The 25019-nt window shown below is 36.4% G+C and overlaps 1 protein-coding gene across 1 annotated transcript; it reads left to right on the forward strand.

The window, feature by feature from the left end:
- The first annotated feature begins 547 nt into the window (after nucleotides 1-547).
- On the forward strand, nucleotides 548-24309 carry LOC123523920 (interferon-induced protein 44-like). The gene is made up of 11 exons (XM_053539403.1): nucleotides 548-665; nucleotides 1047-1145; nucleotides 17502-17584; nucleotides 18657-18835; nucleotides 19365-19440; nucleotides 20444-20470; nucleotides 20767-20979; nucleotides 21557-21703; nucleotides 22174-22351; nucleotides 23189-23298; nucleotides 23979-24309. Exons 2-11 carry the CDS (start codon nucleotides 1133-1135, stop codon nucleotides 24159-24161), a joined length of 1209 nt encoding a protein of 402 aa, XP_053395378.1. The 5' UTR covers nucleotides 548-665; nucleotides 1047-1132; the 3' UTR covers nucleotides 24162-24309.
- The last annotated feature ends 710 nt before the right edge of the window (nucleotides 24310-25019 follow it).

The raw sequence follows: 25019 nt of genomic DNA on the forward strand, positions 1-25019 counted from the left end.
ACGGAAATCTGATCTATCTACCACCGTATTCAGCAATGCGTGATGTCCCTTTCTACGGAGTCCAACATGAAACAATTGTGTGCACTTAATGAATGGCTTGCCGGTGTAACGTTGTAAACTGACCCCCATAGAATAATGACCCCCCGGTCATTATAAAATGTATTGTTTTCTTTCCCGTCGCACATTCTGTCTCCGACAAAATACATTTGGATTAACGAAAATGACAGACTGATGCATGCATGTTTAGTTACAGATAAGTTTTTGCTTAATCAATCCTTACCGACTCATTTAACTTGATAAATCAAAATGAAAAGTACACATTAGCTTAAATCTGTTTACAGAAGACAAAATTGTAGTTAAACTACGTTTAATTATAATGTGAAAAGTAATAATTCTATCATCATACCTGCTGAAGCCATGCTGTGACCAAAGATTCAACAAATCTGTACGAATCAATATTTTATAATATGATATGGTATTCCAGTTTATCAAAACCTACAAACCGAAAGTAGAAAAAGCAGTCAAGTGTTTTATGATCAGTGTTTTGGGAATGCCCTGTGAAACGAAAGAAATGTTATAATTTATTAACCGTGACGACAGATTCAGAATTCTAATTAATTTCATTGTTTGTCTTTAAACGCTATATGCAGCTTTAAGTTATGAAAGTATTTTTCTATGTTACCTTATGTGTGATAATGCACATGAGTCTGAAATTCTATCAATAAGACCCTAGACATATATCTTTACAAACATAATACCCCTATATATATAAAATAAACATATATAGGTATTTTTTGTAAAGATAGACTTCGTGGGTCTTATTGACAGAATTTCAGACTCCTGTGGATAATGATTTCTGTTATATCACATAGCTAGCCAGAAGCTGAATTATATTTTTTTAATTTGTTTCATTTGCTTTATATTTAACTTTTTAGAACTTGGAATAAATTTCGATAGAAAAAATAACACTGATGTTCATATGATACAAAACTTTTTTGAAATTTTATCATATGTTTTACTCTGTAACTACTTTCGATTTACTTAAGGACGAACAAAAATTTCCGGCCTACATTACTTCCTTATTGAGAAAACGAAAGTAGAATTTTAAAACGAAATCGAATAAAGACTCGATATGGAAAGTTCAGGTACGATATTTAGATTATTTTTTTCTTAATAACATTCTGACAGGTTCGTTAAAATGCATATTTAACTTGAAATATCAGAAAATTTGTTTTAGTGATGGATAGTATACATACTGTGAGGGGTGTCTTTTTGTAAAAGCGATTTATGCACCTATCAATATTTTGCCCAAGGGAGGGGGCGGAGGGCTGACCTTGGGGAATTTGACATATTTCCCTTTCGGAGTCTAAATCCCCACCCTGGAGCAATGGCAATTTGTCACCCACAGTTGGAGATGTTTAACATATCAAGTGACCCGGGGTGGGGGGATTAACTATAATTAATATCCATCCAGCCAGCTTCAATTCAATTTCATTACATTTGTGTATTAAATATTTCACTCTGTATATTAGAAATTGCCTCTGCCTTCTCTACCATCCAAACCTTGATACACCAACCACCATATAGTTAATTCTGGAATCGCCCGAAAATATACATTTAAATAAGAGCATTGCCTAATGGGGGTAGATGCTAACACTCGACAGTGTTTGGTGTCAACTTTAAGTAGACCAATGTGAAGGTCTTTGCCCAAGGGTTATTGTGTCCAAATATCATTCAAATTTTAAATTTTATATTTAATATGCCTTAAACCTGAGTGAGAGGTTATTATAGAATCTAAGTAAATACTTACAAAAAACAAGAGGGGCATGAAGGCCCTGTATCGCTCACCTGACCTATTGGCCTAAAGATCATCAAGATTTACATTCTGACCAAGTTTCATTAAGATATTGTCATAAATGTGGCCTCTAAAGTGTAAACTAGCTTTACCTTTGATTTAACCCTGTGACCTAATTTTTGACCCAACATGACCCAGATTCAAACTTGACCTAAAGATCATCAATATTAACATTCTGACCAAGTTTCATGAAGATATAGTCATAAATGCGGCCTCTAGAATGTTAACAAGCTTTTCCTATCATTTGACCAGGTGACCTAGGTTTTGACTCCAGATGACCCAATATCAAACCCGTCCAAGACTTTATTAAGGATAACACTGACCAAGTTTCATTAAGATTGGGCCAAAACTGTGACCTCTAGAGTGTTAACAAGCTTTTCCTTTGATTTGACCTGGTGACCTAGTTTTTGACCCCAGGTGATCCAATATCGAACTCGTCCAAGATTTTATTAAGGGTAACATTCTGACTTAGTTTCATTAGAAAAGGGCTAAAATGTTAACTCTAGAATGTTAACAAGCTTTCCCTTTGATTTGACCTAGTGACCTAATTTTTGACCACAGCTCACCCAGATTTAAACTTGACCTAAAGATTACCAAGATTAACATTCTGAACAAGTTTCGTTAAGATATGGTCAAAAAATGTGGCCTCTACAGTGTTAACTAGCTTTTCCTTTGATTTGACCGGGTGACCTAGTTTCTGATCATACATGACCCAGATTAGAACTTGACCTTAAGATCATCAATATTTACATTCTGACCAAGTTTCATGAAGATATAGTCATAAATGCGGCTTCTAGAGTGTTAACAAGCTTTTCCTATCATTTGACCTGGTGACCTAGTTTTTGACCCCAGATAACTCAATATCAAACTCGTCCAAGACTTTATTAAGGATAACACTCTGACTTAGTTTCATTAAGATTGGGCCAACAATGTGACCTCTAGAATGTTAACAAGCTTTTCCTTTGATTTGACCTGGTGACCTAGTTTTTGACCCCAGGTGATCCAATATCGAACTCATCCAAGATTTTATTAAGGGTAACATTCTGACTTAGTTTCATAAGGATAGGGCTAAAATGTTACCTCTAGAGTGTTAACAAACTTTCCCTTTGATTTGATCTAGTTACCTATTTTTTGACCCAAGCTAACCCAGATTTAAACTTGACCTAAAGATCACCAAGATTAACATTCTGACCAAGTTTCATTAAGATATGGTCATAAATGTGGCCTCTACAGTGTTAACTAGCTTTTCCTTTGATTTGACCGGGTGACCTTGTTTTTAATTCTACATGACCCAGATTCGAACTTGACCTTAAGATCATCAATATTAAAATTCTGACCAAGTTTCATGAAGATATAGTCATAAATGCGGCCTCTAGAGTGTTACGAGCTTTTCCTATCATTTGGCCTGGTGACCTAGTTTTTGACCCCAGATGACCCAATATCAAACTTATCCAAGACTTTATTAAGGATAATACTCTGACCAAGTTTCATTAAGATTGGGCCAAAATTGTGACCTCTAGAGTGTTAACAAGCTTTTCCTTTGATTTGACCTGGTGACCTAGTTTTTGACCCCAGGTGATCCAATATCGAACTCGTCCAAGATTTTATTAAGGGTAACATTCTGACTTAGCTTCATTAGGATAGGACTAAATATGTTACCTCTAGAGTGTTAACAAGCTTTTCCTTTGATTTGACCTGGTGACCTAGTTTTTGACCTCAGATGACCCAATATCAAAGTCATCTAAGATTTTATTGAGGGTAACATTCTGACTAAGTTTCATTAAGATTGGGCCAAAATTGTGACCTCTAGAGTGTTAACAAGCGTTTTCTTTGATTTGACCTGGTGACCTAGTTTTTGATCCCAGATGACCCAATATCAAACTCATCCAAGATTTTATTAAGGGTAACATTCTGACTAAGTTTCATTAAGATCGGGCAAAAAATGTGACCTGTAGAGTGTTAACAGTCAAATTGTTGACGACGGACGGATGGACGACGCCGGACGCCGGACACAGGGTGATCACTTAAGCTCACCTTTGAGCACTTTATGCTCAGGTGAGCTTAAAATACAGACCCCCCACCCACAAAAAAAAAAAAAAAAAAAAAAAAAAAAAACTTCAAAACGGCTACTCTATGACAATTAATCATAACTTTTACTAACTATAATCTGATACACTGGTAACACAGTACATTAGGGTGATTCAAGAATTAACGTCCATTGGAAAAGCATTATTATGGGTGGTGGGGTCAATCAGAAAATCATTATTATGGGTGGTTGTCTCCTCACAATAATCGTCTTTATGGATGTTGGGCTGATTTTAAAAATATGGGTGGGTGTTTGATCACCACTCTTAATTAGTTACAGTCATTTTCCTTTCTTTTAACTACAAGTCGTTAATTTACTGACCGCGATCGCAATTTTGACACCACCGATCTAAGAAATACGAAGGGGTGTTCCAAAAATAATGTCATTTGTGTTTTATTTCGCGGAAATCGTGTCATGTGTACACAAAACTACCTCGTGTCGATAGAATGATCACTGAATCGTAACATAGGTAAATATCTCGCTCACGCGTTCACTGACCTTGGTACAATATACATTGCTTTATAGCATATTCATTACACTTTACACAAAATGACTGGGAAAAGAGCTGAAAATGTGCTTGAAATTAGGGCCTACATAAAAGGTAGGTCGCAACTCGGCATGAAGCTTGTAGATATTCACCTTGAGGTGTGCAACATTTATGGGGAGGGTCAAATGTCTCATAGGACTATTTGTAGGTGGGCAGTTAAACATAGGACCGGACAGCAGCAACTCAAAGATGCTGCTCGCACAGATCTTCCTGCAACAACTACGTCGAAAGGTAACATAGAGAAAATCCTCAATTTGCTAAAAAAGGATGCCCGATTCACCGTAAGACAATTTGCCCAAATGACAAACTTGTCGTTAGCACGAGTTCATGGAATTATGAAGAAACACCTAAAACTTAGAAAAATAAATGCAAGATGGATACCCCATTGGTTAACAGATGAACAAAAGAGGACCCGTGTAACAATTGCAAAAAAAAACTTAAGAACATGTACCCAAATTTCAGCAAAAATGTTTTTGATAATATAGTTACTGGTGATGAAACCTGGGTTTATTATTTTGAACCAAAGCGGAAGTATTCCAACCGAACTTGGGTCACCAAAATTGCGAGACGCCCAAGTATTGCCAAACGAATACGAACGGTGAAGAAGGTTTTGTATGTATTTTTTTCACTCATAAGGGTCCAATCATTCAAATTCCGGTACCAAAAGGCAGTACGGTCACAGGAAAATTCTATAAAAAAGTTGTTCTAAGAAAATTGAAGAACTACTACAAACGTCGCCGCCAAAAACAGGACTTAAGTACCTCCGACTTTTGCATGATAATGCACCCGCTCACAAGGCACGCATTGTGACCGAGTCTTTGGAGTCAGAGAAGGTTACCGTCCTTCCACACCCTCCGTTTTCGCCAGACCTGGCCCCCTGCGACTATTTTCTGTTTCCCAAACTTAAATATCATCTGTCTGGAAAGAGATACAAATCGAGAAATGCCCCTGGATCTGCTGTTTATCAGTATCTGATGGGTGTTCCCATAGAAGAGCATGAACAATGCTTCCAAAAGAGGATTGACCGGCTCAAAAGGTGTATTCAGGCTGACGGAGAGTATTTTGAAGGGCAGAGCAAGTTAAAATGATCAGAACATTTGCAGTATAGGAGAACCGATGCAAATGACATTACTTTTGGAACACCCCTCGTAAGACTTTCTTTCCTGTTCATTAAATATTTCATTTTTCTTTCTCGTTCCCGTTGAGTTTGCAGTCAGCGCCCTTAATCGCCGAAAGTATGTCAATTGACATTTCTTTACGTAACGTAAAGAATCGTGTCACCGATTATGTACTATATCTCGCACTTGTGTAGGAGTCAAAAAAGTCCGTGAAGACCTATTGATGCTTCAATTTTCCGTCTTTCATTCGCGCTCGTGTATTCTGACTGGCACGTGACGCGTATAAATAAATGTTTGAAATCGAGATGGGCCGAAACGAAAACATGTGTGAATTGAGTAAAGTTTCTTTGGATGCAGATCTCTCTTCACTAATATTAGTCGAGTTTTTCCATGCTGCACAAATACTTTAAAGAGGCGTACAGAATCCCCGTGCAATATCACACAAAATGATGTAATCGTATGTTAATAAATCAATGGTACCGATTTCATTATCCGATGCCGACGTAAATAACATAGTGTCATCATCCATATTAAGGACTTATCTCCTCAGATATTTCAATATTTTGTGAAGCACTAGCCAATTCAGAAACCTTTTTCACGGCCTGTAAACACTGGCTCGTCCTCTTTGAGGAGATGAGTTGAAAAAGAGCCAATGATACTTCCGAGGAGGCGCTAATGACCGGAACTTTATGCAGAATGTAAACAAAGAAGAAGGGTGGGTTGGTTGTTTCCTTTCTCAGATAAATGTAAGGCCTTATTTAAAAAAATAGCCAATGTAGTTCCACTCAAAAATAATTATACTTTTTATATATACAGGCCATTTTGCAAGGTAAATGCATTCCTTGACGTGAGAACTTTTGAAAGTTGGAAAATAGAGCAAGTCCAAACCAAAAGTAAACATTTTCCCATATATTTCACCCTAATTTACACAAATTTAAGATTTTATTGTCACTGCTTCAATCTTGCCGAAAAGCATACCTTACTACTGCATGATTTATGTGGTTTACTAGCGTGTTTATCCGTACATGTGCGTTTATCACCATGTGGAGGAGCCACCGCCGCAGAGGAGGCGCTAAGAACCGGAGTGGGAGCCAAAGCACTTTAAAATTGAGATTTTTTAATGTATCATCAATTCTCACATACCAGAGCTTTATCATGATTCCCTTGGATTGTGACGAACATCTGATGGATGATATTGTAACAACATCCTATTCATTTCCTTAGAATGTATTCTGAGATATTTGCACTTCTGTTTTCTTTTGCACTTGTCTAATGATGGGCTATCATGGCGTTATAAGCTGTATAATTATGATATGTTCTGTGAAAGGGGCATTTCCTATGCACAACGGTTTTCATGTCCAACACAGTTTGGATTTTTTAATAGTAAGTGTTAACTTTGTGGTAGTCTTGAAATGCAGTTGCAATATGTGCTTTCTCGTATAAATGTAAGACCCATTTTTAAACAATAGCCAATGTAGTTCCACTCAGAAATGATTATACTTTTATACCTGCAGGCCATTTTGCAAGGTAAATGCAATCCTTGACGTGAGAACTTTTGAAAGTTGGAAAATTTGGGCAAGTTCGAACCAAAAGCGGAGATTTACCCATATATTTCGTCCTAATTTACACAAATAAGAGTAAACATACATTGTACCAATAGTTCCCATAATGGTATGTTAAATCTGAATTATTTATGTGTTTTAACGACAGGTTTTACCCCTCTATGCTCAATTTTGGCTAAGAGGAGGAGCCAAAGCCTTGGAGGAGGCGCAAAAGTCCAGAGTCGGAACCACTGACCAGTTCTTTTCCTGGGTGATAAACACTCGTATAAAGCGTTTTCGTTCTCGCAATGTAATATCTGTTTCGTTTTAATGTTTGTAATTTGATGCTTGAAATTGTATTATACTACCCAAATGCACATAATCTACCTAAAATAACAAGAGCTGTCTATAAGACATAGCACTCGACTTTTCTCAGTGCTTGAATCTGAATTAGAGCTTTGCCAGTAAAAACGTTATAAAACTTAAAAATCTAAGTTAAAAAGGGGCATGACTCTGTCAAAATTCAAATCAGAGTTATAGGGATTGTTTTTCCTAGTGTAGACTTTAATAGTAAATAACTGTTTTAAGTTTCAAGTCAATAGCTTTGATAGTAACAAAGATATTTGATGCTATTAAAAGGGTTAACCAAAAGGGTTAACCAAAAAATCTAAGTTAAAAAGGGACTTAACTGCATCAAAATTCAAATCAGAGTTATAGGGATTGATTCGTTTTGTGTAGACTTTGATAGTTAATAACTATTTTAAGTTTCAAGTCAATAGCTTTGATAGTAACAGAGATATTTGACTTTACAAAAAAAACAACGGCGACGCTGACCCCGACGCGAGTGCAATAGCTCTACTTTTTCTTCGAAAGATCGAGCTAAAACTATATGTGTACGTATCAACGCAACATCTACAAAGTTTAATATTAAATGGTCAATTTTATTTTAAATGTTTGAAAGGAATCGCCAAAGAAAGGATGTTCAATTCTGTATGATATTATTACTTTTGTTCGTTCCAGATGGGTCTGTTTAAAGGCAAATGTAGGAATGGGTTATCATTGACAACGAAAAAGAACGACGTAACATACAAATGTAAAAGAAAAGAAAATAAAACACGTCAAAATTCATCAAATTTAGACGAACAGTTTTTGTAACCACAAGCACCCCAAATAAAAAGAAGAGCAAGAGAACGGCTGTCACCAGCAATAAAGTGAGCACATTCAGATCTCATTTGCACAAAAAAATGTTTTATCACCGATTGTTCTCTTGTTCAATACACATCAGGACCGGAAATGGTAATGCTTCTTGCGGAAATGGTGGCGATTTATTCTGCAAGGCCATTAATCAACTTAGTATGTGTGTAAATTAAGCAAAACAGTTGTGCTATTTGACATTTGGTTTTATACTTGCTACTAAGTAAAATGTTTGATTAAACTTTGAAACGCTATTTCTGGGTGCATACATGGCGCTATAAAGACAACGTCCATGTGACGTAAACATAATATCGTTTTGACGATTTAAGCATTGCTAGTCATGTTAGAATGTACACTTTATTTATAAAACTACCTCGATATTTTTGCTAATGTTTTTTTTTTTTATCTTTTCAGTTTATCTATGTCTTTTCTAATTCATTTAGAAACAATTTTTTTTCGAGTGTGTGTTGGTAACGTGGCTTCATGTTTTACTCACAAACGCTGGTGGTATTCATAAAAACCCTGGACCAGATTCTGTCGCCTCCTCAGCTGAGTCTTCTACAGGCTTTTTAGAAGCCCCACTTCATGTTCACAATCATCTTTCTTTTATCCACTATAATGTTCAAAGTATTCAGAATAAAATTGATATCTTGTCTGCTGAACTTACCGATTTTGACATTTTGGCCTTTACTGAAACTTGGCTTAGTGAATCAGTTACGAGCACTGATCTTACTATTCCAACATTCCATCCGCCAATTCGAAAGGATAGACAGTTTGACAATCATGGAGGAGTTATAATTTATGTGAAAAACAATCTTCATTTCAAGCACAGACCTGATCTTGAACCCAATCGACTAGAATGTCTCTGGATTGAGGTGATTCTTCGTAATAACAAGCATGTCCTGTTTGGAAATTTTTATCGACCACCCGGCTCCGATACCATCTACAATAACCTTATTGAAGATTCCTTTTCTATGGCTACTGACACAGGGATAGCTGATATCTTTATTACAGGTGACTTTAACTTCAATATCCAAAATCCAAATACTTGTCTTAAAGTTTCATCTCTTTGCCAACAAAATGGCCTCGTACAGTTAATCCAAGAACCTACTCATTATACGGAGCTTTCTAATTCTACAATTGACTTGATCTTTGCTTCTAACCAACAAGCAGTACTCCATTCTGGAGTTGGTGACCATTTTCTCGAACAGAATATTAGATATCACAGTCCTGTCTACTGTATTCTTAAGTTCAAAAAACCAAAGATGCCTTCCTATACAAGACAAATTTGGATGTACGAACAAGCCGATTTTAATGCCCTCAGACAAAAGTTTCGAACTGTGGACTGGGACTCATGCTATCAAGAAGACATAAACACCCATGTATCCAATGTCACTGAGAAAATTCTCCAGATAAGTAAAACGTCTATCCCAAACAAAACCGTAATGATACGTCCAGACGATGTTCCATGGATGACAAATACAGTTCGTAGAAGTATTCGGAGGCGCAAGCGGGCATACAGAAACGCCAAAAGCCACAACACCGAGGCTCATTGGCTGACCTTTCGAAGAATTCGCAATGATACAGTGACACTTATCAGAAGAGCGAAAAGAGATTACTATGAACACATGTCAGAAAAACTTAATTCAAGATTGCTATCTCCAAAAGACTGGTGGACTACACTGAAAGCTTTCATTTCAAAAGACTCCCGGAAGTCACTGCCTCCTCTTATAAATTCTGATTCCAACACTTTAACATTTGGCTCCCTTGAGAAAGCTGAGCTTCTGAACAATTTCTTTGTGGGACAGACTCATCTGAATGATCATGGCAAAACTGTTCCAGCGCCTAATGTTCTGTCTGAAGATGTTCAACTATCATCTATTGCTATCCAACCTAAAGAAGTTGTAGACGTTCTTAGAAATCTTCCGATTGCAAAAGCGACCGGTCCTGACGGTGTAGGCTATCGTATTCTCCGTGAAGGGTCTCACGAACTTTCATTTCCACTTTGTTCTCTCTTTAACCATTCTCTTCAGCAATGTGTAGTTCCAGATTCTTGGAAGGAAGCTCATGTATGTGCTGTCTTCAAGAAAGGTGATCCAGCGCTTGTTAATAATTACCGCCCTATCTCGCTTCTTTGTTGTATTGAAAAGGTTTTTGAAAGAATTGTGTTTAGACACACTTACAACCATCTACTCGATACGCACTTTATTTCTCCAGTCTGGTTTCAGGCCAGGGGACTCAACAGTTAACCAGCTTGCCTTTCTCTATGATACTTTCTGCAAAGCCCTTGACGACGGACTTGAAGTTAGGGCGGTCTTTTTCGATATCAGCAAAGCCTTTGACAGGGTGTGGCATCAGGGCCTCTTTATAAAACTCCAAAATGCCGGTGTCTCAGGGAATCTTTTAAAATGGTTCACCAACTATCTGTCTGGACGGTGTCAACGTGTTGTACTTCCTGGTATTTCTTCATCCTGGGCATATATTGCTGCCGGTGTTCCCGTAGGGATCAATATTGGGTCCCCTTTTGTTCTTAATATTTATAAATGATATCGTCCTTGATCTTGGTAGTCATATCCGCCTTTTTGCAGATGACACTAGTCTTTACATCATTGTTGACTTTCCGGTCCCAGCTGCGGAGCTTCTGCAATCGGACATTCTTAAAATCATGTCATGGGCTGATCAATGGCTTGTAGATTTCAATCCTTCAAAGTCAGAATCATTTCTTATATCCAGAAAAACAACACAGTTGCTTCATCCTGCTCTGACTATGTATGGCCAAGTGATTCCGGAAGTGTCACATCATAAACATCTTGGACTCATACTTACTAATGACTGTTCTTGGCATGAACATGTCAACTACATACTGAAAAAGCCTGGACACGAGTACACATTATGCGTAAATTGAAAATGACTCTCGACAGGAAATCCCTTGAAACGATATATACTTCTTTTGTTCGCCCTATTTTAGAGTATGCCGACGTTATCTGGAATAACTGTACAGCTTTTGAAAAGGATCAGTTAGACAAGATTCAGAATGAATGTGCGCGAATTGTGACAGGAGCAACTAGACTAGTATCCCTAGAAAATCTCCAACGCGAAACCCATTGGAAATCACTTGAAAACAGAAGAAGAGACCACAGATTGATTTTATTTTATAAAATGAAAAAAGGACTGACCCCGGAGTATCTACAACAGTTAATTCCTCCGTCAGCAGGAGCTTCAACCCATTACAATCTTCGCAATCCTGATTTTATAAGACCGGTATACTCGCGCACTTCACAATACTTCAACTCATTCTTACCTGCTACTATACGTGATTGGAACAATTTGTCCACTGAAATCCGAAATGCGCCAACTTTGACTAGCTTCAAGAATCTTTTGAAAAATAACGTTAACAAAACTCCAAAATTCTATTACACTGGCAATAGAAGAGCCCAGGTCCTTCACGCGAGACTTCGGATGAAGTGCAGTAGCTTGAATTATCACTTTTTTCTACGTAATATTGTTGAATCCCCTCTCTGTCAGTGCGGTGAAGTAGAAAACAGTCACCACTTCTTATTTGTATGTAGAGCTTATGACAACTGTCGCACCTCACTTCTGGCGAGTCTTGTCCCTATCACTAGAAATATTTGTGAAACTACCCTGCTCTTTGGTGACGACTCTTTATCTGATGAAGATAACATAGAACTATTTGCAGCTGTCCAGAAGTATATTCTTGACAGTGGAAGGTTCACTAATAATTAACATTGACTTTCATTGTGACATGTGCTGTAATATCTTGATAACACCTGACATCCTTCTACGTTTTAACTTGTTCATCTGCAGGTGGATTATTTCTATTTTCATTATTTTTCACTTATTTTCATTTATTGATTTATTTCTTTCTTTTTCTACATATTTTTTCTTATAACTATCACGATTTGAAATTCTTTACTTCTCTTACTAGCACATAACTTATTTGTGACTTCTGAAATATGACTGAAAAGGCTGATAATATTTTGTCTTTTTCTTGGTAACTATAGGAATAAAAGAGCCTTGTATGATGTTAAGTGACTACGAATTTCTTACTAGCACTTAACTTATTTGTGACTTCTAAAATATGTACGAACAGGCTGTCAATATTTTGTTTTGTTCTTAGGATTTATAGGAATACAGCCTTATATGTTAAGTGTCTACGATTTTAAGAAACATCTCTTTTTATATTTTCTTCTAAAATTGGATGTATTGCACAAGAAATATTATTCTGTTTTGTAAATTTAAGCCATGGTTTTGGTGTATATCTTATAATAGAAGATTGACCTTATAAGTACAATGTGCTTTCGTCAATATTCTTTGCATGCAAAATGGTTACTGTACTATTGTTATTTGTGAAATTCATGCAATAAATATGTTTAAACTAAACAATTTTTAAGAGTTTATTTGAATGCATAAATAATATCGAGTAAGGCAATGAACGACTGACAAACGGACAAGGATAAGACAAAAGCTATATGATATATGCGGTTCGGCCGGGGGAATAAATATCTAACTTTTTCAGTTTCATTGTTATCGTTAGAACATCTGGGAGAAGAATTTTGAGTGTTAGCATTTTCATATATATGCATTCGAATTAAGCAATTTACAAGTAAAACAATTATATTTATTTAGCATTTGTAAATACCTAGTGAAGCACATATTGCAACTGCATTTCAAGACTACCACAAAGTTAACGCTGACAATTAAAAAATCGAAAATGTGTTGGACATGAAAACCGTTGTGCATTAGGAAATGTCCCTTTCACAGAAAATATCATAATTATACAACTTATAACGCCATGATAGTCCATCATTAGACAAGTGCAAAAGAAAAGAGAAGTGCAAATACATTCTAAGGAAATGAATAGGATGTTGTTACAATATCATCCATCAGATGTTTGTCACAATCCAACGGAATCATGATAAAGCTCTGGTATGTGAGAATTGATGATACATTAAAAAATCTCAATTTCAAGTGCTTTGGCTCCCACTCCGGTTCTTAGCGCCTCCTCTGCGGCGGTGGCTCCTCCACATGGTGATAAATGCACATGTACGGGATAAACACGCTAGTAAACCACATAAGTCATGCAGTAGTAAGATATGCTTTTCGGCATGATTGATGCAGTGACAATAAAATCTTAAATTTGTGTAAATTAGGGTGAAATATATGGGAAAATGTTTACTTTTGGTTTGGACTTGCTCTATTTTCCAACTTTCAAAAGTTCTCACGTCAAGGAATGCATTTACCTTGCAAAATGGCCTGCATATATAAAAGGTATTATTATTTCTGAGTGGAACTACATTGGCTATTTTTTGAAATAGGACCTTACATTTATCTGAGAAAGGGAACAATCAACTCACCCTTCTTTGTTTACATTCTGCATAAAGTTCCGGTCATTAGCGCCTCCTCGGAAGTATCATTGGCTTTTTTTTCAACTCATCTCCTCAAAGAGGACGAGCCAGTGTTTACAGGCCGTGTGTATGCAACCCATGATTATAATAGGTAACAGTTAACGGCCACGTGCCACACTTTAGCACGCAAAACCACAGGTATTTCATATAAAATTTTATATAAAATAGACTCTATTCTGACAGGCGTCTCTGTTCATAGTCAGGATTTCCAGGCTTTTTCAGTGACAATTTAAGGTTAGAGGGTAGGACGGGAGCAGGGCTTTAAACTGTAAACAAGAGCTGTCCGTGAGGCAGCGCGCTCATTTTTTCTCAGTGCTTGACTTTGAATTAAAGCTTTGCCAGTAAAAGCTTTATGAAACTTAAACCAAATAATTCTATGTTAAAAATGGGCATAACTCTGTCAAAATTCAGATCAGTGTAATTGGCTTGTTTCTCCTGGTATAGACTTCTATGATGGTAAATAACTGTTTTAAGTTTCCATTCAAAAGCTTTGACAATTACAGAGATATTTGACTTTATAAAAAAACTTTAACAAAAAAATCTAAGTTTAAAAGGGGCATAACTCTGTCAAAAATCAAATTAAAGTTATAGGGGATTGTTTCTCCCGATGTAGACTTTGATGGTAAATAACTATTTTAAGTTTCAAGTCAATAACTTTGATAGTATCAGAGATATTTGACTTTATCAAAAACTTGAACCAACTGCGACGCCGACGCCGGGGCGGGTGCAATAGCTCTATATTTTCATCGAAAAGTCTAGCTGCATATTTGCACTTTAACAAAACTTTTTTACGTTGAAGTAAATAATGTGACTTGCGAAATATTTCATATCTTTTCCTAAATATTCTACATCTTAATTATTTCCATTACGTACGTTGAAAAGAATGTGGACAAAAAGATCATAATTTGTTACTTTCGCATTTAGCCATTTAAAGGCCTCCAGAGTTTCCTTTGAATTTTTTATATGTTTTGAACATTAGAACATGAGTTTTTAATCTGTCTTTAAATACCATATCAAAAGAGAGAGAGAGAAAAAAACATGCTCAAGTCGGGAACCAAACCGGAATTGCAATAAAAAAAAATCTGCAGTCTCGGACCAATACACAACGGAGGAATTTGCGCGAAACGGCCGTTAAAAAATATAATAAAAAGCTTTATGATTAAAGCAGTTTACTAACACTATCCCGATATTTTGAATGGAAAAAAATCGTAAAATCAACTACTAGTAATTCTTAGGTGTTTCTATAAAATGATCTGTCAGTAAGTTTTAAAACCTTAAGAAATATAGCAATAATTTTCTGATTTCTATTTTTTAAGTCTTATCGGTGTCGTATCCTTTAATGACTCAACATGATTGTTCCGAAACCATATTTTGTAGAAACTGTGCTTAATCGATATATACATTTTCGTACACTGTTCCCAATTGGTTGAACAGACACCTACTACTGATGTGAAAGATGGAAACGTGAATAATAAAACGAATGAAAATCTGACTTAAATATGCATAAATATCGGGCCTTCTAGATAGATACGGAAGCAGACGTTTCTTCTTTGTATTTTGGCGGGAAAACAGCACGTGCCTTCCATGACCGCGTGCTTTTGGAAAATTGTATTGGCGTTATACAAAATGCTCAACAACCAAATGAAAATGCATGCTTAAGAGCTTGAATTTATATCGTGTCTGTTCGTCCATCACAGGCTCTTATAATATTTTTTTTCATTGAGTTCTGAATATTATATTTATGTGTTCAACTTTCAAAAAGAAAATATGTTAACTTTTAAACACTAACAGGCATGTAATGACAATTGTTTCACTTGTTCTGGCGACTCTGTCCCTGAAGTGCTGGGTCGGAAGCGGTAAAGTAACAAGTTTTACGGATGAGCTTATAATCAATGAAGTGGGTGGGGTATAGACATTTTTCTATTCTAACGGCAAATTCTCGAAGCGGAATGGAGCGATTTAGTGACTCTTCGACGTTTTTGAGATATAAAATGGGAAAACCGTAAATACTACCGCCGTTGTTTATAACAATAGTTCTCTCCATGTTTCGATTTTTGTACATTTCATAATTATAGGTTGCGGGGGTTAGTGGAAAATTCATAATTATGGATAGTGGGTTGGAGGAAAATTAAAAATCATGGGTGGTGGGATTGGAGGAAAATAAAAAAAATATGGGTGGTGTTTTTTTTTCAAGAAGTGCCCTGCGACCCCACCATACAGTTATTTCTGGAACTGCCCTTATAATATTACATGTTTATTGATTACCGGACCCAGAAATTTTTGTCGGGATGGGAGAGGGGGCAACAGTCTAGAACGCTGATAGCGGGTAGGTATTTGAGGGGTCTCTGCCCCTATAAAAGGAGGGGTTCAGGAGGGTCTCTCCCCTGGAAATTTTTGAAATACAGGTACGTTATGGTTGGCTCTGGTGCGTTTCTTGGTCTAATTTTGAGAAAATATTATTCCTTTGCCAAAGTAGTAGGGTGTATCTTTGATGAGTATAGATCACTTTTTAGCCAGCTAAGGGAGAGGGCAGGGGAACACAAGCCCCTTTGGCCAGGCCCTGGGACCTCTAGACTCCAGGTCTAGAGGATCGATTACCGGACCTCTAGGCTACCAACTTCCTTCTTGAAATCAAATTTAGAGAGTGGGGAATTTTTATGGGGATGAAAATTTAATAATCTATTTAGTCCTGCCTAATCCTTGAAAGAACTCTAATCCGAAGAAAAAAAAACAACATCATTTGACATGTTCACTAGGTAAATATGTATGAAATAGGGCCTGAACTCGTAACTTTTCCCTCAAAACATAGTGAAAATACATGACAAAATATAAAACCATAACTTGGTATCGGGACTAAAAATATAAAAGACCATCCGTGTATACCTTTGAATATTTTGCCCAATTCTTGGCTTATCTTCGTGTTTTGACAGTGGAAAATGGCACAGAACATAATCTAGGTTTGAAGATATCCAATGCCTCCGCTACTATTTTCTATGTAAACAATTTATAACAAATCAGCATTTCTAACCTTTCACTTCCTGCGAGACTATCCTTGTCTTGACAGTCTCGATCTTTCTAATACCAAAAAATATGGGGTTGATCATAATGTAGTGAAGAGAGACTGAGAGACACGTGATGAAAACGTTAATATTGCGTAGGGAGACATCAGGAAATACCTACTTCCACTTTTATTTTAAAAACAGTTTCGACTCAACTTTTAAAGCATATACGTAGCTTAAAATCATCCGCAGACATTCATCAATAGAAGTTATATAGTCTCTCAGCGATCGCAGTTAGTTGTAACCCCTATCATTTCAGCGGTGTCAAATTTCCATCTCCCAGGGATCTAAAATTCGGCCAAAGTCTATTTCCCGGGACTCGGCCCCATTCTGTCTGTCAAATTCCCGCCTATTAGGAATTGCCTTCTGTCTAAAGTCCCGTGTATGCCCGCCGCTCCCCTCCCCCACTGGGGGAAAACATTGATAGGCGCATTATTAATGGTTAAGAGAATTCACGGCCTGAAGTAATACCTTAAAATATCTCTTTCAATATCTGCATATATTTCCGGTTGTATTTACAATGTGTTACGGAATCGCAAAATGGAGTCACATAAAATGAAGGGTGCCAACACGAGACAGCGTGCATGATGGCAGAAATAAGCTGCCATACTATACCCGCTGTATTTTCGCTGATATTTATTTGGGCTTGCAATGAAATACTTTTGGACATTGCAGTTTCAACAACTACCGGTAGTGACGCTTTGTATGATACACCCTGGAGGGATAAATCAGTCAAATGGTATCCAAGGAAAACAAACGTGAGTATATACATATAGTTTACGTGAATCACGTGCAAGTGATCCGTTCGTAACAACCATTTGTAATTTGTCGCAATTACAAGATTGTTTTATTCTGCATTTTATACGAAAAAGTTAGTAAACACCTCGTACAAACCTTTTCCTAAAGACTCGCTAACAAACTAGTTCATTTAAGGTAGTTCTGCATGTTTGATAAACCGGAAGTGATGGCGTAACGTCATTTATCCGGAAAACGTAGAATAAAGCCTGGATTCGGCGTGCGGAAATGAGAATCATTTTATCAATTAATTGAAATCTGTGAGGAAATTTATTACAATGGTACTGTTGCTATATTTCTAAAGTCAAAATATGATATTTAAACATACGACACGTTAAAATGATCAAAATAATGTCTTAAAATTGGCGTGAAATGTCCGGTTCACTTTAATCATGGTCAAATATCTCTAAAAAATAAGCACACGGACCTATACATTTTATTTCACCAAATTAAAGGCCATATGTTTATTTACAACTGTGAGAAGTTTCATCAAAATCTACATTGTAGAAAATTTTCTATTCGGGAAAATGTTATGAAAGTAATGATTTTCCCATAGACTCCCATTATGAAATATTGCTAGAGGTCGAAATTTTTCAAATCAGTCTAGCAAAAAATCAAGCGACCCTATCCTTTTCATTTGGTGAATTTTCTGGGTATATTCTGAAGTTATGAAAAATTAGAGTTTAATCAAATCCTACATTGTAGAAAAAATTTCGATCCAAACGTGCAGAACTACCTTAATTCAAGCTTAAATTTACTCTATGGTAATGATAAAATAGACCCCTCTCTGTCCGCGCACAATACCTTCTGTGTGGTAAACAATGAACTCCAACGTCGCCGCTTTGTCAGAGGGCTGCAGAAAATTGAAATTTTCGTTCTGAACTTGTTTTTCCGAAGCTCGCGGACAAAGCGGCGATATTGTGGAGTACATTGTTTACCACATAGAAGGTCTATGCGCGAACTGAGAGGGACCCATTATGCATAAACACTGTGTATTTTGTATATATTACAATTCGCTATTTGTTTTCCATTTAGGTCCGCTTCAAACCGAATGAAGATTTCATCACAAATTTTGAGCAGATTATTAAATTGTTCTTTGGAAAAAGGGAAGGCAAAGCTATTGGACTATTTGTGGCGGGACTTTTATGGTCTTCATTAGGACTGACCCGTCTTGGCAGTCTTCTTGAAATAATTGGTTTTCTGTCGCTATTTAGGTAATGAATCCAATAATGAAATTTATTTATTATGAAACATCTGTTGTACATTTTTTGTGAGAATATCAAGTTTTCATATAATTATCTTATTTGACTATTGTACAATAAGGGGAAAAGTGCGTGCTTTTGATGAACCAGTTCAGGTTAAAATTTGTCGGTCTGTAACACTGTGCGTGATACACGTTAATCTATTTCAATATTGAATACACCATTCTATTGGAAGGTTACCTTTAGGTGCAAGGCCATCAGACATTGTGTGACTTACATTATTAATTAGCTGGCTTGTGTTTAAACAAATTTCGATTACCTGTCTCATCACACTCAAACATGAAAGCCCAACCTGGCTTATAGAAACACTTCTTGGATTAATTTCAATTATTAATTTAAACGAGTCTGTGCACAAGAATGCTACCTTTGGATATTATTACTTTGCTATTACAATCATGTTTATAATGATTTTGTATGTGTAAATCGGTTGAAAGTATTGTAGTTGCTTCTGAAGTTACCATGAGTACTTTATTCTCTTTAGAGGAGCGACCATATTGCGTCTTTTGAAGAGAGTCCGGGCTTTGCAACCAGTGTTTGACTCACCGATACTGAAACAGGTAATGGCATTGCATAGCATTTAATAAACACTGACTTTTAAAGAATAAAAATGATTTGTTTGTATGCTTTGTATTCTCAATATATCACCTTCTCAATATAGAGTTATTATTTATCACTATTGTTATAATATTTCACTCTGGAAACGTAGGAACTGAAGCTGTTATAATACATTATTTGTCACAGCACAATAATTAATTGAGTCACACCATGAGAAAACCAACAAAGTGCGTTTGCGACCAGCATGGATCCAGACTAGCCTGCGCATCCGCGCAGTCAGGTCAGGATCAATGTTGTTCGCTAACGGTTTCTCTGATTGCAATAGGCTTTGAAACCGAACAGCCTTGATTCTGACTAAACTGCGCGGATGCGCAGGCTGGTCTGGATCCATGCTGGTCGCAAACGCACTATGTTGGTTTTCTCATGGTGTGGCTCAATATGAAATATTTGATATAAGGAGACAGTTGGTTGTACAGATAATTTAGTGAGATCTGGAAATGTCCATGCAGTTTATGACAATACAAGACAAGGTTTTGCCATTGGTTATTGTAAACCATAAGACAACAATGTCATATCCAAGATTTTGGGAAACTTCTTTGACATAATTCGTAGACTAGTCAACTGTTCAGTTTCCACATGTAAACGATTACTTATATTATTTTCATTTAGAGATGTATTCCTAACAAGAATGTATTGTCTACCCCGCCCGGAGAGCGTCGGTCTACGGATTGCGGGGTCTTGAGTTCGTTCTTCGGGCTAGCCGCATGTTCTCCCTGACGATTTGATAAAGACATTCTGTATGAAATCATTCGTCCTCTACCTCTGATTCATGTGGTGAAGTTTTCAGTTACTTGCGGAGAACAGGTTTGTACTGGTACAGGAACGCTGGTCAGGTTAACTACCTGCCATTACATAACTGAAATACTGTTGAAAAACGGCGTTTAACCCAAAACAAAACAAAACAAACAAACAAAAACAATAATGTTTATCTTTTTCAACTTTCAGCTCATCCAGAATATTGGAGAGGAAAAGGTGAAGTAACCCCCTTCAACACAAACTTAATAACTATACTTTTCGGTGTACATTACCAGATAGCTTTGTTTTGATATGTTGATTCATAAAATAAAATTTTGTAGAGTCCTACAGTAAATGACAAGTTTATTAAAATCCTAAATAACGAGTCTGGTAGAGTTTGAATATATGAGCTTTGGTTGATAATATCATCTTGTGAATGCATTTTAGTTTATCTTATTTTCTTTATGAATAGACTTATTTGGAGAATTTGTATTTCACTATTGTTATGATTATTTGTATTCTTTATAAAATAGACGAGAGATTCGCTCAAGCTGGAGATTGAGAATTATGAACCTCTACAAGATCTGCTTAATGGTGAGGTACACTTTCCTCGTGCAAATGTATTACTGATGGGTCCGATTGGCGTAGGAAAGTCGAGCTTTTTTAACACCATTAATTCCATCTTCCGAGGTAAAATATTCAATATTGCCAGAAGTGGAAGCTCGGAGCACAGTTTGACTACCAAGGTAGGACTCTGCAGATTAATAGGTGCATTTTATATACTAAGTATTGCCTGATAAATAGCATTTTAGTAATATGTGTATTGCTTTAATACAATTAATGATAAGTAACGGTTAGTGTCATCAATAAATATTGTTAAGTGACTCCTTATATAAATTGCTGGTCAGCAGTGTGTGCTGTTATATCTGTGGCCGGTCTCTCTGCGCTAAGTACAATAAATCAAAATGATTAGTTTCTTATGTCATATAAAAACAGTAATTGAAAAAAATTGCAGGTCAGTAGTCAAAATTGTTAACCCTTGGTTCTTCAGACGTCAGATAAAAGATAATAGGTGAGGGTAGATTTTTCGGAAGCACAGAGCAGTAAAACCACAGCCCCAGAGCCACGCATTTGCATAGTAGGCCCACAACCGGACTATTGACTGTTGACCGGCAAGTCTTTAAATAATTGCATACTATAAGCATTCGTTGAATAATATATTCGTTTCGTAGAGTTTGTGATTTCGGGTCATGGCAAATCTTACTGTATCATATAAAACATACAATGTCACTTGTTTAAATAATGTCAGGTATAATTTTCTAGTTCCGGCGCTATCCGGTCATTTCTAGCAGCAGCAATAAGGAGATGATGTTTTGTTTGTGCGATGCAATGGGGCTTGAACCAAATCATCTCATGGCAAAAGAAAATATGAAGTACTTACTGGAGGGCCACATACAGGATAAGTTTCTGGTAATATTTCATATGAATACGATATTTTGAATCATGCGTACAATAAAATCGAGCTTGCCGTCGGGCTGAAACCTCGTGTAGGGTCTGTCATAACTCTGTCAGCTGTAATCTGTATCATAAATATATTTACTCCTTTATCATGACATGTACATGTATGGGAAAAGTAAAAAAATGCTGAAAATTGATGGAAGCTTTACTTAAAAAAATGCACATGTTTCGTGGCGTGAGTTTCTACACTTCATTAATTTATATTTCATCCGTGTTTATATCATAGCAAATGATTTCAAATCTATTATGAAAAATTATAATACTCTCATTTGAATTACCCCCTAAGCTGCCGCATGTCAACGTACTGAACCAATAGAATAATAACGGTTTAAGCCCCGACAGCTTTGTTGACTAGTTGACTATCATTGTTGTTTCTACGCTCTTGTAAATACGACACCGCAGTATAATTGTAACATTTTCAGTTGGATCCTAGTGGTTCAATTTCTCCGGATATACCTGGTTTCAAGAAAAGACCAATATTAGAAGACCAGATACACTGTGTTGCCATAGTATTAGACGCTAGCACAGTAGATGCTGCAGACGCAATTAAGGATACGATACAGAATATTAAAGAGATGCAGACTGTGATGAATAGTATGGGTAAGCATCAAACAAAACTGTTATCGAGTGTGATACTTTAGAAAATACATCTAGTAGAAACCAGAGTCATTGACTACTTTAATTTTCTAATGGCGTACTACTTAGTCAGGAATTTATGAAATGCATTAGAAATACCAACTTAATCAGTTCAGGAAAAGAATAAAAGGACATGTAAATAAGAATGTGTCATGCCAGTTGCATTTGAAAGGATGTTAATGTTTTGTTAAACCCACAAATGGCCGAGTCACCAGAAGATATCACTTTTATAATTTTGAATCAAAAAAGATGCAACTGAATTAATTGTTATGTTCTAAATACAGAGGTTTCCCATATATTCGATAAGGTTATATAGCAGTAATTCGATAAAACATGTGCTTCTATGGTGTTGTTGAAAATGTCCCTACTAAGTAGATCCTATTTTTTTCTATTTTTAGCGCAACTGCGCGTAAACCGGGGACAAAACGGATATTATTTCACTCGTGGAACGTATTTTACATAGAATTACACTCTTTAAATGCATGTTTTCGCATGTTTTCGAATTTCATACTTGGAAACGAAAATAGGGTGTTTGTTCTGCGATCCACTTTCTGAAATGCGGCAATATGAGGACCCTTGAGTTCAGTTTACTTACGTATCACTGCTTTCTATTCAACACCCACTTTTAGTTTCCTCGAAAGCAAATGTATGCATATTTCATGGAAAATAGGTTTACCACGTAGTGAAAGTCTAGAAAATGTATCAGAATTGATCTGAAGTAGCTGTATTTTATATGAAACAAAGATCAATCTCTTTTATTGGTATATAGCCATAAAGCAGTTTAATAAATTACCCTTACAGATGTTCCCCAGGTAGTCATATTGACCTGTATTGACAAGGTGTGTAAACAGACAAAAATTGATGCATCAAATGCTTTGAAAAGCAAGCTGATAGACAGAACTGTTGGAAAGGTAAACATGAATGAACCGCACCATTAAAAACCAACATTGTGCATTTGCGACCAGTATGGATCCAGACCAGCTCTGCGTATCCGCGCTGTCTGGTCAGGATCCATGCTGTTCGCTTTCAAAGCCTATTGTAGTTAGAGAAACCGTTGGCGAAAAGCCGCGCTTGTCTGGAGCCATGCTTGTCGCAAATACATTATGTTGGTTTCTCATGGTGCGGCTTAAATTGATTGAATATATGAATCACGGAGGCTGCAAACCGTCTTTAAATTTTAATACAATATTCATTGAAGAAGTCTGCTATTTTAAATAACTATTAGAGTATATTTTGATAATTTAATGAATCTATAGGTGAGTTACTTTTTCGTTTGCTTTACTTTAATCTGTTCTGCTCTTCTCTCTGTGAGCATAATTAGAAATATGTTCATGTATTTCAAAACTGTAGAACCTCTAAAAACAATCACTACTTATGTCAAGGAATACAAAAATTGTGACAAGGCCTATTTTAGGGGTATTATCCGTCACTTCTGCGACGATTCTAGTGTTGGGGCTTATTTAGAAGAAGGTGTTTAACCGTTATTAAATCCTTATATTTGTTTCTCCACAGATTTCCTATAGAAAACATTTGACTTATTTTTAATCAAATATACAAGTAGACTGTCAAAATTAGATTCAATATCTTTCAGGTTTCGGAGATGTTAGGCTTGCCACAGCACAATATATTCCCAGTGAAGAATTACGAGAAAGAGTGTGAACTAGATCCAAATATAGACATTCTGACTCTACTTGCGTTAAAGGGTATACTGAATAACGCTGATGCCTTCCTTTTCATGCATCGAGATGAAATAGTGCAGGGTTATTCATCGTAGTCATGGCAATAGGTCACCAAAATAAAGAGTTTACAGATGAAGCACAGCTGCGGAATATCGAAAAAAATGTCTTAATATTTTAGATTTTACGGATAATTTAGAAACGATTCGTTTTAAATGGTTCGAAATAAAACAGTGCATTGCCATCTACTGTGTTTATCATTATAACTGGGTTCATACTTTAAACGCATATGGAATTCAATTGCGACATTTTGAACATAACGTCCAAAAATATGGAAATTACGTATTTGGTGGAGTATTCTTATTTAAGACATTTTGAACGTCCAAAAACATGTGACTTATATATCCTTGGTGAAGGATTTCTTATCTAAAACATTTTGATATCAGTCACAGAATCGGTTATATGTCTATATATGCGTAGTGACAGAGACTTATTCCCCTTTAACCATTACCCTTACGTTTGTTAGTTGCATCATTTTGAAAATAGATATATACACAAATTTACTTGCGTTTATATATGAGAACTAGTTAGTCATGATTTTAACATTTTATGCGCATATTTATTCTCCCTTAAAGGCGAGCATATATTTGCCGCTTTGCTTTAAAACTTGCAACACTTGTTCACCATCTGCAAGAATTATGGCCCCTTTTTGAACGAACTTAAAAACGATCAGATTTCTTGGTTAAGTTTTACGTTTACTCATAACATCATAGTTGGTGGTCGACAGAGGAAGTAGGCCACAGCTTACTAAGGCGAGGATGGTGTAGGTTAACAGAAACATACCCGAACCGATGTGGAGTGTTGGGGTAAGCTTAGAAGAACGTCGAAAATGCGGTATCCGAAACCCTAAAATTGTTACATGATTTCTGCCGGAAGTGCGTTAACCTTAAACATTC

This window comes from Mercenaria mercenaria, chromosome 3 (assembly GCF_021730395.1).
Source record: "Mercenaria mercenaria strain notata chromosome 3, MADL_Memer_1, whole genome shotgun sequence".
Lineage (NCBI taxonomy): Eukaryota > Metazoa > Mollusca > Bivalvia > Venerida > Veneridae > Mercenaria > Mercenaria mercenaria.